General features: G+C 40.8%; 1 protein-coding gene across 2 annotated transcripts in view; it reads right to left on the reverse strand.

Annotated features, from left to right (window-relative positions):
* Positions 1-16,165, reverse strand: part of LOC136423833 (clavesin-2-like) — a 30,045-nt gene that overhangs the window by 12,504 nt on the left and 1,376 nt on the right. For both annotated transcript variants that reach the window (XM_066412181.1, XM_066412182.1), the window contains exons 2-5: positions 12,271-12,913; positions 11,002-11,169; positions 3,425-3,599; positions 2,767-2,877 (exon numbers count right to left, since the gene is read on the reverse strand). In XM_066412181.1, coding sequence (XP_066268278.1) covers positions 2,767-2,877; positions 3,425-3,599; positions 11,002-11,169; positions 12,271-12,548 — 732 coding nt within the window. In that variant the 5' untranslated portion in view covers positions 12,549-12,913. The remainder of the gene's footprint in view (positions 1-2,766; positions 2,878-3,424; positions 3,600-11,001; positions 11,170-12,270; positions 12,914-16,165) is intronic.

The raw sequence follows: 16,165 nt of genomic DNA on the forward strand, positions 1-16,165 counted from the left end.
GAGCGTGAAAAATGTAAAAAAATGTAATTTTTTCACAGATTTGTCGATATTAACTATATTTAAAATCAGAAATTAAAAAATCCCCCAAACAGAAAGTCTCCTTTTGTTCCTATAGTTGACGTAAAATACGAAAATCAGAGATTTTCATTGACATTTGGAGCCAATCCTTTGCAATGTTTGCCTGAAAAAACGTTCTCCCTAAAACCTGAAAATGATCGTGTTTGGGAGCAAAATCTAGAAAATCAGGCATTCAGAGCAAAATGATAACATTTAAACCATATGGGCGATACATATATTGTTTTTATGTTTCGCCCATACTATAGGTAACGGTTAATGTTATGGGCGAGATTTTTTGTCGGGTTTCTTCTCCTTCTCCTGTCATTTCAGTTAAATCAATTCAACTCCGTCTTTTTGGTGCCAAACAACCTGAAATTTGGTGTGGAGGTATTAAAAGAAGACAAATATTGTCTTTGCTCTCGCAAATGTTGCCTTTCTAGTCAATATTTCGATTTGCCCAGGTGTTATTTTGGGACAGTCTATTTTTTGCATAGGGAGGAGTATGGGCGAAACAGGCTGTATTTGCTCAGGAGCAAATGACGGCCTTTCTAGTTGGTCATGTTTCTTTCTCCTCCTTCTGTCAAATCTTCAAAGGGCTTCATCTCAGTCATCCCTGGGCCAAATGAGCTAAAATAGGCAGTTAGAGTTAGCACATACCCCCAGACGTTTTTTTTTTTCATTCTTTTTATAAAAGCCTTTAAAATGATTTTATTGAGGATTTTTGGCCATTATCAGACCAATAACGTACACTTGGGCCTCCTGTGCTCTGGAATTACATACAAATGACCCGAAATTTACTATGGGGGTACATTGAACAAATATTCAAAGAACCCCATTCACATCTTTGGCATACATCACTTCAAAAGACGATTTTGGGGGTATCTTGGGAAGATGATTGGCTATTTTCCTCATATGACCATATATGGTGTTGCCATATATGGTCACATCTTCATTCCTAGTATAGCCAGGTGGGCTGATTCGGTCAGCCAATGAGAGAGTGCCTATTAACATACTTACGAATTTATTAAACGATTGGTTGAAATAGTCAATTCAATTAGGAGCACTAATCTGCCAGGTACAGACAGGCACAACTTCACTGCCCCCTGGCTCCTGTCCTTGTGTTGTTAATGCTGACTGTCCTACTGAAGTTATGTGCAATTGAGAAGGTTCAAAATCTACTTTTTCTGGTGGTGTTTTTCCACATAAATGTATTGTTCTACATTCCTCTCTGTGTGTACATATTATATATATATATAGCAATTTGTTTTCACCAAGAGTACGCAAAGGCTCATATCCCTACAAATGTTTGTGTATCCTTTCTTTAGCAACATTTTTTTAATGATGGTATGTGTGTGTGTGTTACAGTTCAGGTCAAGAAATATGCATCATAAATTTGCGGTAGGTTCAGCAGAAAGTTGTGACACTTTTGCAAAACCTGAGTTGGTTCCAAAGAACTGTTCGCTGCGTAATGCAAAATTGTCTGGACTCTCGGATTGCAGAAATTCTTCCGCAGAAGAAATCTAGATCTTCAGCAAGATTCTAGTTGTTTACATTCTGAAATTTGCATGATACTTGTTGGTCCATACACAGCTGCAAGTGTCCATTCTTGTATGAGGACCTTTTGGAGGGGGACATTTTTGAAAATTCAATTTCGGGCTTGGTTGATTATTAAAAGGGTCCAGGTTTTTTGGTGGAGGTATTTTTGAATGGTCCAGTATGAATATGGGTGCCTGGAAGAGCCCATCCATGCATAGGGTTTCAAATTGGGAGAGATCCATTTCTGACTGGTCTTCAATTCAATTCTTTATTCAAATACCAACATTGCAGACATACAACAAACGTTAGTTTTTGCATTTATTTAGAACAGTCGCTTTTTGCATGTTAGGGCAATGGCCGATACATGTTGAATTGCTTGTGCAAATGTTGCCTTTCTATAGCTAGTTTCGTTTTATTTTGAAAGGATTTTCCCGTCCACACTATTTTGTTTAGTTACATATGTTTTACCGTTCCGTTAGCCAAAATGTAGCCTCGTGCAATCCAATTCTTTGTTGAATGCGCTGGAAAGAATACCCCAGCGACAGACCACCGTGTACATTCCAAATGCCTCAAGTATGAAACTGCTATCATTTACCAGTATTGTGGTTTCTCATCAATTATACAAATTAGCATAATACACATTTGCATAATCTTTATCTATCAATGCTCCTCTCTTTTTCAGTTACATATGTCACATGTTTGAATAGCCCTATCATGGACTGCAGTAGGTTTATGGAATTTCCCCATGTAAATCAGATTCTGACTTTGCATACTTACCATTCAATTTTATCAAGTATCACTTAAGGTATCTATATACAAAAAGTCATGACCATCCGTCAACCCATTTTTGTATTCACTTTCAAAAACTTTAACAAATCTGGCTCCTGCAGTTCCAAAAAAAGCTGCTAGGGGACCCAAACCTACACCACTTGCTGTCTGCACAAGATATCAAAATGGGAAGTTTGGCTGCAGTACTGTAACAAGCTGCTAGGGGGCCCAAAGTCAAACCAATTTGAGGTCTCATAAAAACCTACCCACATACCCAGTATCAATACAATCCATCCAGTCCTTCTTGAGTAATGCTGCTAATCTACATACATTACATACATCCAAAGACTACAGAAAACATAACCTTCTTGGCAAAGGTAATGAGTATCTTTAACTTAGACTCACCCTCTCCCTTGTCTTCTCCTTTAGGAAGGGTTTGAGAATGGTGAAGGCAGCATCAATGTACCATGGCTGGTTGATGAAGTGAATACCTCCAAAACGAGCTGGGAAGCTGTCCTAGAATAAATAATCAGAAAACATCAGAGACTTCAGAGACCTCACACCTCCATGAAATGTTTTAGAGCTTTTGTAAATCTTTGTTTTTTTCTCGTCTCATTGATTATAAGGTTGAAATCAGCATAATCTATTACGATTGATGATCTTCTCTATCCAAATTACACGTCACATTGTGTGTAGAGACAGTAGTCCTTACATGAAGTTCCCTAAAACAAGACTTAAGTCTTTCATAAAAAGCATTTTTACACAACCAAGAGATTTATTCAACCGACGTTTTGGTGACCATCTGTCACCTTCTTCAAGGCAATTCTGACTGGTTCACATTGCACTGCTGCACAGGTGTCGCTGCTTATAGATGCGTTCCCAAACGCAAAGTATTTACATATATACAGTCACAGGGAATGGCATCACAATGTGGTCTCAAACATACAGGAGTGTAACAAATACACAACTATCAAGCAAAAAACAATGCAACGATTATCATCTACTTCTTATAATGCAGTCCCAAACGTGACTGAGTCTATAGAGACATGACAGTCACCCTCACCTGAAGCCCTTCGATAACAAGTCTCATCTGAGCAGGGGACAGCCTGGCGGCCTGGCGGAAGCTGAACTGGCTCCAGTCCACAATGATAGCAAAGCCATGCACCTGTACCTCAGCGTCCTGTATCATTTGCTCCAGTGAAATGAGGATGGCCAACAACACATGCTCTATGGAGTACCTAAACATTCCAGAAAAAGACAGTATTGAATACTATCAAAAACTATAGAGACTATCAAAACAAAAACAAGAGTATAATAATAATGGTTTATTTGATTCAAACAATCAAACAGCAAAACACCACATGGCAGCCAGAGGCTGAACTGCGTGGGATTTCATTAAATAGACAACATTCGTATTCTAATACAAATGTTGTCTATTTAATGAAATCCCACGCAGTTAAAAAACATTAAGATATACTGTAACGTCTATGCATAGTCTGACCTCTTACTTAAATAGAAAAACATGACAAATTACTAACATTTTCACAGGTTAAAATAGCTTCAATAAAAGCCCACATTACTTGCACGGTATATAGAACATTTCAAATTTGACAAACAGGGAGTATTGACAAAAGTACGACACCAAAGAGTGGGCTGGAATTAACAATATATCAGATGTTGTTCAATAAACGTATCATGTGTGGAATTGCCCTTGAGTGATACCTCTCAGTTCTACATAACACGCTGTTCAGTTTGTGAGATGACCTGGTCTTTCTGCCACTCACTTCCAATCTTGAAGGGGGCAGGAAATGTCTGTACAGTTTGGATTGTTCGAGTGTCTGGGCAAACTTCACGGTCAGTTCTTGACGGCGTGTTTGTAGACTAAGAAGTGAAGTCTGCACCGAGAATGATTCTCAATGCCCCACGCTGTACTTTCTCGAGCTTATTACTGAGACTGCCAGGGAGTCCAGACTGCCAAACAGGTGCAGCATACTCAATAACAGGTCGGATGTAGGTGATGTAGACTGTAACAGGGAGTTGGAAATGTTTAAGTTTACACAAAAGGAATAGCCGTTTGCTGGCTTTGTGATATATGGAGTTAACATGAATGTCCCACTTCAGGTTTGATTGAAGATGGATACCCAGGATCCTCATAGACGAGACTTCCTGGAGGTTGACATTATTCACAGTGAGCGGGCGTGGGATGAATGGGGTATTACTGAAATGAATGTACATGACTTTGCACTTTCCAGGGTGGAGCATCATGTGACTTTCCTTTGACCAGTTGTCTAAGGCTGTTAGGTCTTGTTGCAAGTGAGAGGGACTAACAGGTGAATGCCTGACTTCCAGCATGTTTAAGTCATTCACGAACCTCCAGCCGGTTGAGACTGCTTGCTGCGCTTCACTGTTAATGTAGGCAGTAAAGATTAAAGGCCCGAGTAACGTTCCCTGTGGCAGACTACATGTGACCGGAACCATGTCAGAGAGCGCCCCGTGGTACTGCACAGCCTGGTGTCTGTTAGAGAGAAACTCAGCGACCCATCTAACCAGCAAGGGCCACAGGCCAAGGTCAATTAAGCGACGGATGTCGACTGTGTGGCTGACTCTATCGAAAGCTTTACTGTAGTCAGTGGTTACGAGAGAGCAAAAGACATTGATTTGTCACAAGCCTTGAATATAGAGTTTGTCATGTCGAAAAGGCAGTGGGTTGTAGATCTACCCTTGATACATGTACCTCCGAATTGCTGTGTATCAACGTGCGGGAGAAAATCAGTCATGGCCCACTGGCAGATGAAATGTTCTGCTACTTTGCTCAACAGTGAAGTTAACGAAATAGGACGGAGGTCGTTAATGGACGGTGGTTATTTGGTCTTAGGGGCAGGAATAACAGTGGCGTTTTTCCATTCAGTAGACACCTGGTACTGTGCCTTGCTGGAGCGAAGAGTTGAGTATATCTGCAAGTGGTACACTGAATTCATATGCAAACTCTTTGATCAGCGTGCCTGGAATGCCATCTGGGCCATCTGTCTTCCGAGTCTTGACTTTTTGCAGCTTCACGTACACATCCCAGGGACTCACGGTGGGCGGTGGAAGGGATGGTAGATAGGCCGGTAACGACGACAGATCCAACGGCGGCAGGGAGTTGATTACAGTTGCCAGTGATTTGTTTATTGCGTTACCAGTGCTAAATGTGTCACTGGGGTCCAGTTCGTCAATGTGGATGACAGGTTCCAAACGGGTACAGTTGGCCATAAGTTTAATCTGATTGTGCCACTGGGCGGCATCCTCATTTTTGAGTTATTTGACATTTGTGTTGTACTTTAGAAGCTTTGATCCTACGCTGCACGTTGTTTCTTAGTTGTTTCCATGCTGAATTGTCGTTGTTTGCGAAGCCTTGTTGGCACATGTAAATCAATGACTTGATGGCAGGTGTAATCCAGGGTTTGTTGAGGTAGTGTAGACGAATGAGTTTCATGGGGAAGAAGTGATCCATCTTGGATTGCAGGGTACTGTAAAAAGCATGGGACTTCTCAGTTGTGGAATTAACTGACGAGACCTCCGACCAGTCGTGGGAAGTAATCCACGAACACAAGAGTTACGGAAGGGTCGACAGAACCGTTCAATTATCCTGTTGTTTACAGATGTACTCTTTGCTTGCATGGTGACGGTGTTGTGGTCACTTGTGGCAAGTGGGTCGGAAATGCTCAGAATTGAATAGTATGAGTTCAAGTTGGTGACGATGAGATCAAGCATAGCTTGACCTCTCGTGGGGCGGTCAACAAGTTGCCGTAGATGATGGGACATACACAGTCTGCTGACGTCGACACGATTGAAGTCTCCAACGATGATTATCCCTATGTGTGGTTGATTCACTTGCAGGGAGTCGACTGCGTTCACCAAGTGATCGATCAATAACTCACTGTGGGGAGTCAGGAGGTGAGTAGGCGGCGCAAACCGCTAGACAGGATACGTTGCGAGGGAGTCGACGGGGCCGTACCATCACCCAGGTGCACTCCATGCCAACTCCTCAGGAACGGGAATGTCCAGGGCGCTCGAGGGGATGTCATTCCTGACATAGACTGCAACAGTTTACTCCACCTCTCAATCGTCCTGCACGTGCCCGGGAGAACGTCGTGTAGCCCTGGATGTCAGTCATCTCAGCTGGCGATGGCTCACGGAACCACGTCTCAGAAACAATGGTAACGCTGGTATCAAGGTCACGAAGACGTAGTTCGAATTTCTCAAGTTTGTTGCACAGCGACTGGGCGTTAATAAGGAACAGTGAGGGTAGATTGTAGGTGTGCTTTTGTTTTGGCTCTCGGTGAGCGGATGCTTTTTGAAAGTCCGAGATGCAACAATCCTTGTCAAAACACAGGTGGTTGTACGACTTGTAGTGCACAGACGGCTTTCGGTCAGGCACGATTGGAATTCATCCAGCTGACTCGTTGTAAACAAATCACTGCCCATCAAGGCCGGTTGGAGAATGCTGTCTGATTTGCATTTGTTTACTTATTGTTATAATAAGCTTGTATGTGAAATGAATCAAGCATGGATGCCGTGCATTTACATGGGATGGGTCTATTGCCAATGGGGTAGATCTTACGTTGGAAGTGTATTCCTGCCTTCTTCCCCCTTGGCCTGCTTCTCCATTTCCAGACTCCCAGGCGAAGAAGATGCTCCTTGAGGTCTGGGTCGGTCGGCAGGGCTGCACGTTTTAGTCCTCGCAAGAACTTCAAGGAGTACCACAACGACGCCTGTGTCCACGGTGTAGCCATTGTCCTCGCAGAGAAACTCGACTCACGAATCGACAGATATCACTTTATACGTTGTCCAGACTTGACTAAAAGGGTTCCACGGACACTCGGAATCAGTTCACGAACATAGATGCAAAGTTGGGCTGGGACTAACACTAAAACACACACTAAAAACAATAAAACTAGGGGAGCTCGAAATATACGTGGCTGCCTCAAACAGCACAACCTATGTATTCATAGACAAATTCATACTTCATAGTATACATATACATAGTATAGACAAATTTATAAAACACATGATGTATAACATTAAACATTTAGTCACTATCTGCACAGTCATGTACTTCTATGTGGAACAATGAAGTTCCACATAGAAGTACCACAAGTTCCACAAATTCCATGATATTTGGCTTTCACATAACTCAGAAACCCCAAAGAAACCATTTTGATGTGGTGTATGCTAAAAGTGAAAATGAAGTCCAGTGGGCATGTCCAATTTCATCATCCACTATAGTTTCTGCATCTGCAGTTGTTGAACTGCAGTAGGAGAATATGAAGAAAGACTGAATGCAGCTGCATGACGTTTCAACAACTGATGATGATGAGCCACTGTATTCTGCAGCTCAGATAGTGCATCATCATCATCAGTTGTTGAAACATCATGCAGCTGCATTCAGTCTTTCTTCATCTTCTCCTACTGCATTTTGCAACTTGCTCTCTTTCTCTCTCTCTCTCTCTCTCTCTCTCTCTCTCCCCTCTCTCTCTTTCTCCCCCCTCTCTCTATGTACGTAATGTATATGAATATTCATAATATACACACATACATTATGGGCATATATGTCCTAGGTCTCCCCATACAATTTTGTTTCAAGTCATTTGGTTGTGATAGGCACTACAGTCCAAACAAGAGTTCAGAGACCTCATATCTTCATGAAATATTTTGATTATGCAAATGACTTCTACATTTGCATAATAAATGCTTGGTCATGTACACCTTTAACTGACTTACACAGGTCACAATGTTGGCACTTTTGAATTAATTATGAAAATTACAACTGTATTTGCATAATTGGTATCTGTTGATGTTCCACCTGCCATCCATAAACTACCTAACTGTTACATGTATGTTATGTTTAGCATGAAAGTTCTTCTGTGTTGGTCATTATGAACTAAGGAATTAAACTTTACGTCCAACTGTACACAAGAATGAAATGGGACTTACCTGAATTTTCGGCTGACTACACGGAATGGACCCGTCTACTCCTGGAACACGTGACCGTAGTAGCGGGTCATACGTGCCAGATAACTTGTGTCACCCCCCGTCTCTGTTCAATGTGAGCTCTAAATGTAGACCGCCTCCTTTACTCCTCTTGCAAAAAAATCTGGTTCCGAATCAAGGATTTTGACGCCTTCTAATGATACGGAGTGCCCCGGAGACTCAATATGAATATGTTGCGAGACCTCTGAGTTAACAGTACTAGTGTTGGGACGTTTGTGTTCCAGGAATCTTGTTTTTAGGGCACATTCTATGACCCGCTACTACGGTCACGTGTCTCTGATATCATGTTCCAGTAGACGGGTCCATCCTGTGAACAAGGTTGACGGAGTCCCATTTCATTCTTGTGTTGGACGTAAAGTTTAATTCCTTAGTTCATAATGTAACGGGGGGCGCCCTAACATCGCACGCGCCCTAAAATCGCACAGATTTTTTATTGACCTTATTTTGCATAAGTACGCCGTGTTTGTGACCACTGACTATGCTGATAAAAAAGGTAAATAAATGAAGTTCATGCACATAGCTGTCATTGTATTCAAAGCATATGTGTACATATTTATTTCTTGCTTTGTCGAAAAATAGTATTTTGACAATAATGCTGGTAGGGCTGAGTAGACTGAGTAGAGGGTCACTGCATAGCTAGACGTCCCGGCGCCTAAATATAAACCTGTGCCAAGCTGATACACAACTATCATTCCCGTTAGAAATATAACTTCATAAAACACTAAAAATGTGGGTCTTTAAGTTGTGTTGAGTAGAAAACCGACCAACGTAAACATCGTTGTCATATGGAGACGTTGTTTTCCCGCCTTTTTTCTGGCCGTGATGGTGGCGGGGCGATTCAACACACAGCGAGGTCCAGAGATTTGTTTCGCTCTAACAAACGATTAGTACCGTCTATGAAAAGGAAACTGAATACAGAGATGGCGAAGACATTAGCCAATAAGTATTGTTGATGTTAGCGGTGTCATTTTCTCGTAATTATTTGGTCAGTCTGGCCGCATGCAATACGTACGTCAAGCCGCGCACACAGTGCGTAATATAGCCTTTTTCCCGTGAAAACATGAGCTGGGATGCGCTAGATATAGTCCTTCTCACATGACATGAGGGGTGTACACAGTCAACACAAAGCTTGAATATAGCAGACTGCAAGCCTCATTTACATTTTCTTAACTCCATCACCAACTTACGAAGAGAGCAATGTTACAAAAGCGTGCCAAGTTAGGCACACTATCAAGCATAGCACTAAATCAGAACGTACATTCAAAAAACATCTCACAGCCTTTACCGCTTGTAAGGCGGAGCATGAAGGGCTCATGAACAGTATCAATACATTTCTTATCCAAGTAGCTATATATTCTAGCTTTCTTTTGGCCAGAAAATTTTGACTGTGCACACTTCTCACGTCATGTGAGGAGTGCTACATATCTAGCGCATCCCAGCTCATGTTTTCACGGGAAATAGGCTACTACGTACTGTGTGCGCGGCCTGAAGTACGGCCCGACTGACAAAATCATTACGAAAAAAGTTTTGCTGGGATGCGCTAGATACAGCACTCCTCACATGACGTTTACATCAACAATACTCCGTCTACTTATTGGCAAATATCTTCGCCATCTCTGTATTCAGTTCCCTTTTCAAAGATGGCACCAATCACATGTTAAAGCGTAACAATTCCATGACCTCGCTGTGTGTTGAATCGTCCCACCACCATCATGGCCAGAAAAAAGGCGGGAAAACAACGTCGCCAGACGACAGTAGTGACGTTTACGTTGTTTTTCTTTCGTCGGTTTTCTTCTCATCAAACACTTAAAGACCCAAATTTTTAGTGTTTTATGAAGTTATATTTCTTATGTGTATGATAGTTGTGTATCTGCATGGCACAGGTTGTATATTTAGGCGACGCGTCTAGCTACGCAGTGACCCTCTACTCAGCGTTTAACCATCATTGTTGTCAAAATACTATTTTTCGACAAAACAAGAAATGAATATGTAAACATATGTTTTGAATGCAAATGACAGCTATGTGCATGAACTTGGTTTATCTACCTTCAGACTTGGTTTATCTATGTTCCATATCAGTGGCGTCTGTGTGGCATAGTGGCAGTGCATCCGGCTATAAACCAATGAGACCCAGGTTCAATCCCCAGTGGAGTACACAGACATGTCCGGACATGCACCCAGACGTTGTGCCCTTGGGAAAGGCACTTAACACATATTTCCCATGTCCTAAGCCCAGCAGTAGGGTTTGGGTTGGCGTTAGGAAGGGCAAAATCATTCCAGCCGTTAAAACTCTTGCACTTGATGAGGAGTTCAGGGGCTCCCCCTTCCATGTGCAAGCACGTCCAACCCCCATATGATGGGGAATAAAAGACGCAAAATTGGAGAGAGAGATCAGCAATGTAAGTGGTCACAAACACGGCGTACAGTTAATATTTAAAACAAGTTCAGTAATAAATCTGTGCGATGTTAGGGCGCGTGCAATGTTAGGGCGCGTCTGGGTGGGTGACGCTCTAGAGTTGTGTCCTGGGAAGTTTAGCTGGTACTTGATGATCTTCTGGCTAACTGGAATCTGGTTAGTTGTCCTTCCACAAATGTAGTAAATCTCACCTTGTGACATCCCAGTTTGCAGGGTAGAAAACCAGTATCTTCCTGCCAAAGTGATCAGTATCCTCCAACACCCCAGGAAAGCCATCCAGTAGTGCCTGTTGTACTCCAGGGTTCTCCAGAGTGCAGCATTTAAACATGGCAGAATGCTTTTGACGATATTCATAGTAACTGAAAAATATGCACATCATTAGTTCTTTTTTCAAGGTACAGACAAACATAGTCTAAATCTTACTGCCTCCAACAAGATGGAATCAGATCACTGATATGTAACGGGTAGAAGGCACTTTTTGACACGCTCGTCAGTCGACTCACCGCGCTCCATCGCTAGTTGCTAGATAAATTAATCCTAAGAAAATCCTTCCTGGTAAAAAATGCATTAATGTGGTTCATGAGCCCTTTACACTCTGTGTTACAACTGGTAAACACTGCGAGACATTTTCGTGAATGTACAACTCCATTTTGTGCTACACTATAGACAGCCTGCCCTAAGTTAAGAAGCTTTAAATTTGTTCTTTTGCTCTCTTCAGAAGTTGCAATTGGTGATGAGTTTAAGTAAAAAAACAGTGTTTTGTAAAGCTTTATTTCTTGTGTGACAGTTGTGTGACTGATTTGCATAGGTCGTACATTTCTGGGCTCAAGCCACCGCTTTTAATAAAGTGACCCCCCTTTCAGCACCATCATTATTATTTGTTAGTATATTTTGCATGCAAATAACAACTGTGTGGATGGACTTTTTTATTCTCATTAATTGGCAAAGTCAGTTATAACGAATACGGAGTTCTTTTACATATTAAAATATGTATACTATAAGATCAGTACAAAAATCCGTCTCATGTTAGGACTTAGGGCATGTCTTATGTTAGGGCCCGTGGTGATGCACTGTCAGGCAAAAAGCAGGCGGTACACAAAATATTAATTTACATATTAGTCAATAATTTAATTTCATGATTTGATACGAATTAGTAATCTAATCTGCTGACATCCTGGTAGGCCAAACCCCGGATGTAAACAAAAACAGCGATTACGTGTATCCCGATGAACCTTTCACATTTGTGTTTTAGACATCGCAACAATTCAACATATGTTGAGCACTCCTTGTTCTTTAGCTCTTGTCATCTAAACAAGAAATTATATATGTTTTCTCATAATAATGATTGGTTGGCTGGCATAACCATCATTCGGCATAATACATCAACTTGAATGAAATGTTCTCTTTAGTGTTTGTCTAAATTTCAATGAAAAAAGAAAGAAGCTACAGTAGCACCTTACCGTGCATACAGCATGAATGCCTCCACCCAGCTGAACTTCCTCGCTCTCAGGAACCTGAGGACAAAACTGTCGTCAGATCTGAGGAAGGTTATGTCTGGTCTGGTGATGACCATGTCCCGTACAGCCTGGATGTCATTATGGAGATGTTCTGCGTGTTCATTCAGTTCCACTTGAGCCTTTTCTTTGCTTTCCTCTGAGAGCCCATCTTGAAGTGCTATCATTTCTGGGGCTTCTGTTTCATCCATTGCCAAGTTGCAGGTGTGGCTGGGGCCTAACATGAGTTACTGAGGTAAGTTTAACAATACTTGTTTTCTAACTGAAGGGACTGCGAGAATAAGTTAGTACAGGAGCTGATTCCCAAAATGTCTATTCTTGAATGTGAGTAAACATTTGTATGCCTGGAGGTTCTGTCTTGATATTGTTGCAAAATTTTTCATTTACATCAAATACATTTAGTGTAACATCATGCAGTAATCAAGGAAAGTTTGAGTTCTATTTCACAGTTTTGAATGATGGTTGTTCAATGGCATCTAACAATTCAGCATAAATCCGATTTTCATCCATGTGCAGCCATGTTGTACATGTAAGGTACTTCTTGGTAGATCAGTGCAAGTATAGATTGAAGTAGATGTACATGTGTGGCCTGGAAAACAAAATTACACAATTGTTAGCCTTGACAGGCTTGAAATAAATTTTCGTCCATACCTCGTTGGTACAGAAGTGAAACTAATATATCTATCATGCAAATTAGGTGAAAAACGTCATTGTATTGGCAACTTAACCTTGAACCTGGACTAGGCCGCAGTTGCATATACACATCAATATTCTGATACCTCCCTCCCCAGTACCCTTCAGATTAATTACAGCCAGGTGTAACATGTTATATTGTGAACAACCATTGGACAAACTTCAAGTTGGCAGTTCTTAATTATAAGAAACCTAATGGGTAAGTCTGAGCTTAAAAATGACATTTTCCACTGGGGGTTGGGGGTGTGTGGCTAAAATAATGAGGCCACTCTGTGGAAGTTTGGCCCCCCCTCCTTTCACTTCTGAATATACACACTACTGCTTTTATCAGGCTCTGACGAACTGATTAAAAATAAGTGAACAAACTTCAGAACTTTGCATGTTCGATCGCATGTTCAGTGGTTCATTCGAATGTTGGACAAAATGGTGGAGATGTCAAGCGGCGGTGTGAGTTGCATTTATACTTTTTAATTCATTATTTAGACCTTCGCACGGCACTACAATTATTTATATCACTGTGCACTGTGCAGTGTAATAAGGTAGATTCAACTTATGATGTAGACTAATAACCAAAAACAGTGAATTTTGGTTATGTTAAATGTTCCGATAACAATATGCTCCTTTAATGTATGGGGCCCCAAATATCATGGCTTCTCAAAGGGATTGGGATAGTCTATAGTTTGCTTACATCTAAGTATTCTAATTTAGAATACACGGATGTAAGCAAACTATAGACTAGTAATGATAGCCAAGCCAATGATGACGTATTCTAATCCAAAGACCTGCGTCAAAACCCCTGCGGGCCTAACACCATTATTCATTACTGATAGAGGCTTAAAGGGCATAAGACACCAAAATACAACATTTTCTTATTAACTGAAATAGGAATAGCATCATAGAAGGAATATAAACGTTTAAAACAAATACACACCCCTCTGATGTTATCTAACATTGAACCATCAGAAACCATACTTTCATGGATCCAGCTCTTTATTCATATCTGATCTTCTCACCAGGTGATTACATTAATCAGTGACTAATACCTGCTCATGACGTCACAATGAACACGGCAGCCGGTTCGGTACCTTACACAACGGTTTGCAAAAAACATTATTTAATGAGCAAATAGTGCATGATTATCGTGATAATATTTAATGAAAGGACATAACAATATCTATTTCGTTTTCTTGTAAAAATAACGTTCTTTCCGAGCTGATGTGCAAAGTTCAAAATCGACTGCCATGTTCGGTGTGACGTCATGAACAGGTAATTATAAGTCACTGATTAATGTAATTACCTGGTGAGAAGCATCAAAAGCTGGGGGTATGATGTTTTCATGGTTCGATGTTCAATAACATCCGAAGTGTGAATATGTTGTGAAAATTTCTATGTTATTAAACAATAGCATTATGTTTTATGTAATTTCAGGACATTCTTAATGTTGATGTCATTGGTGTCTTATGCCCTTTAAAGGGGCATATTGCGACATGAACATAAAACAAAATCCTTTGGTTTTGATTATTTTTCTACATCATTAGTTGAATCTACCTTATTACACTGCACAGCAATATTCATCACGTAAGGATGCGACTTTGTAGTGTCGTCTGAACGTCTTGAAAAAAATTATATACGCTATCCCCGCCGCCGCTTGAATTGGCCGCCATCTTGTCCAACATTCCGACGAACCACCGAACACGCGATCGAACGCCCGACGTTCTGAAGTTTGTTTACTTGTGGTGATTTGCCTGTGACGCTCGAACTCCAACCATAATGGTCGATTCGGATTTTTCGTAGCGTTCTACGCTAGCTTATTTGCATATTAACTTGCGGGACGCAAGTTAATATGTAAATGCACCAGATTTTACACGTTTGGCATTTTTCGTCGTTTATTAATGGTGGAAATGTGACAAAATGACGGGAATATGTTGGAAATGAGTAACAAATAAGTTAAAAATGTGAATCTTAGTGTAGATCTTTCAAATTCTTACTATTTGTAGTTTTTGCCCACCAGATTCTACAATATGCCCCTTTAAGACAGGGATGTAATCTGTCTCCCACACTTTTTAACCTTTTCATAAAAGACTTAGTCAAACTCAAAGAATTGGATAATCCCAACTGTGAACCACCCACTCTACACAATTTACTTGTTCCTTGTTTATTACATGCAGATGATGTGGTGATATTTTCAGTCGGAAAAAGGATTACAACGTGCTTTGGACAGACTTAACATGTTCTATAAAAAATGGAAACTATAAGTAAACACGGTTTTGTATAATTTCAATAGGACACCTGTCACTCAAATAGTCCTTGCCCAAAATTTTACTGCCATATAACAGATCTAACGCATACATCAACTATCCTTAACAGAGCCTTTGGGGACAAAGGTGAGCGAAAGAGAGGTTTGAGGCTGAAAAGGTCTTAACGACTGCTTTTAAGGACAACTGTTTTTTGGATAAGGACCTGATGAGGACAGCAATAGTCCCAGATAACAATAAGAACTTATGATATTCTTGGCATGCAGAAGTTCAAGTAACATAGCAAGTGAAGCAGAGCTTGCAGTGTTCCCGGTAGATTTAGATGTTTCAGTCTGCGTAGTTAAGACTTAAGTACTGGTTGCGCCTCAGACAACTCAATCCTTCGACACATCCTTTACAAGTAGATGCTCTATTGTATCAACAATCTTTTCCAGGGAATAGCAACAAGAAAAACTGGTTACTACATGTGAAAGATGTACTCGACAATAGTGGACACTCCTTTATCTGGAACATCAACAATCTTGATCTAACGTTAGACATACAGCATAAATGTAACGTTACATTGTTAAGAAAAAGGCTGACCGACATATACATTCAAAGCTTTCTTTATAAATTATCGACCGATGACAGTAAATTAAGATTTTATAGAAATGTCAAAACAGAATACTCAATTTGGAAGAATATCTTTCCAACAAAGATTTTGACCAACGGTCAGCTGTGTGTAAGATACGAATAAGTGCACATCCACTAGAAATAGAGAAGGGTAGATATAAAAAGCTGCCTGCTCACGAGAGAATGAGTTTTGCACAATGACTGCTAGTGGAAAATGAAATACATTTTATTTGCCAATGTCCTCTATATGACGCCGAAAGAAACGAATTATATCAAACAGC

The sequence above is a fragment of the Branchiostoma lanceolatum genome, chromosome 18, assembly GCF_035083965.1.
Source record: "Branchiostoma lanceolatum isolate klBraLanc5 chromosome 18, klBraLanc5.hap2, whole genome shotgun sequence".
NCBI classification, from domain to species: Eukaryota; Metazoa; Chordata; class Leptocardii; order Amphioxiformes; family Branchiostomatidae; genus Branchiostoma; species Branchiostoma lanceolatum.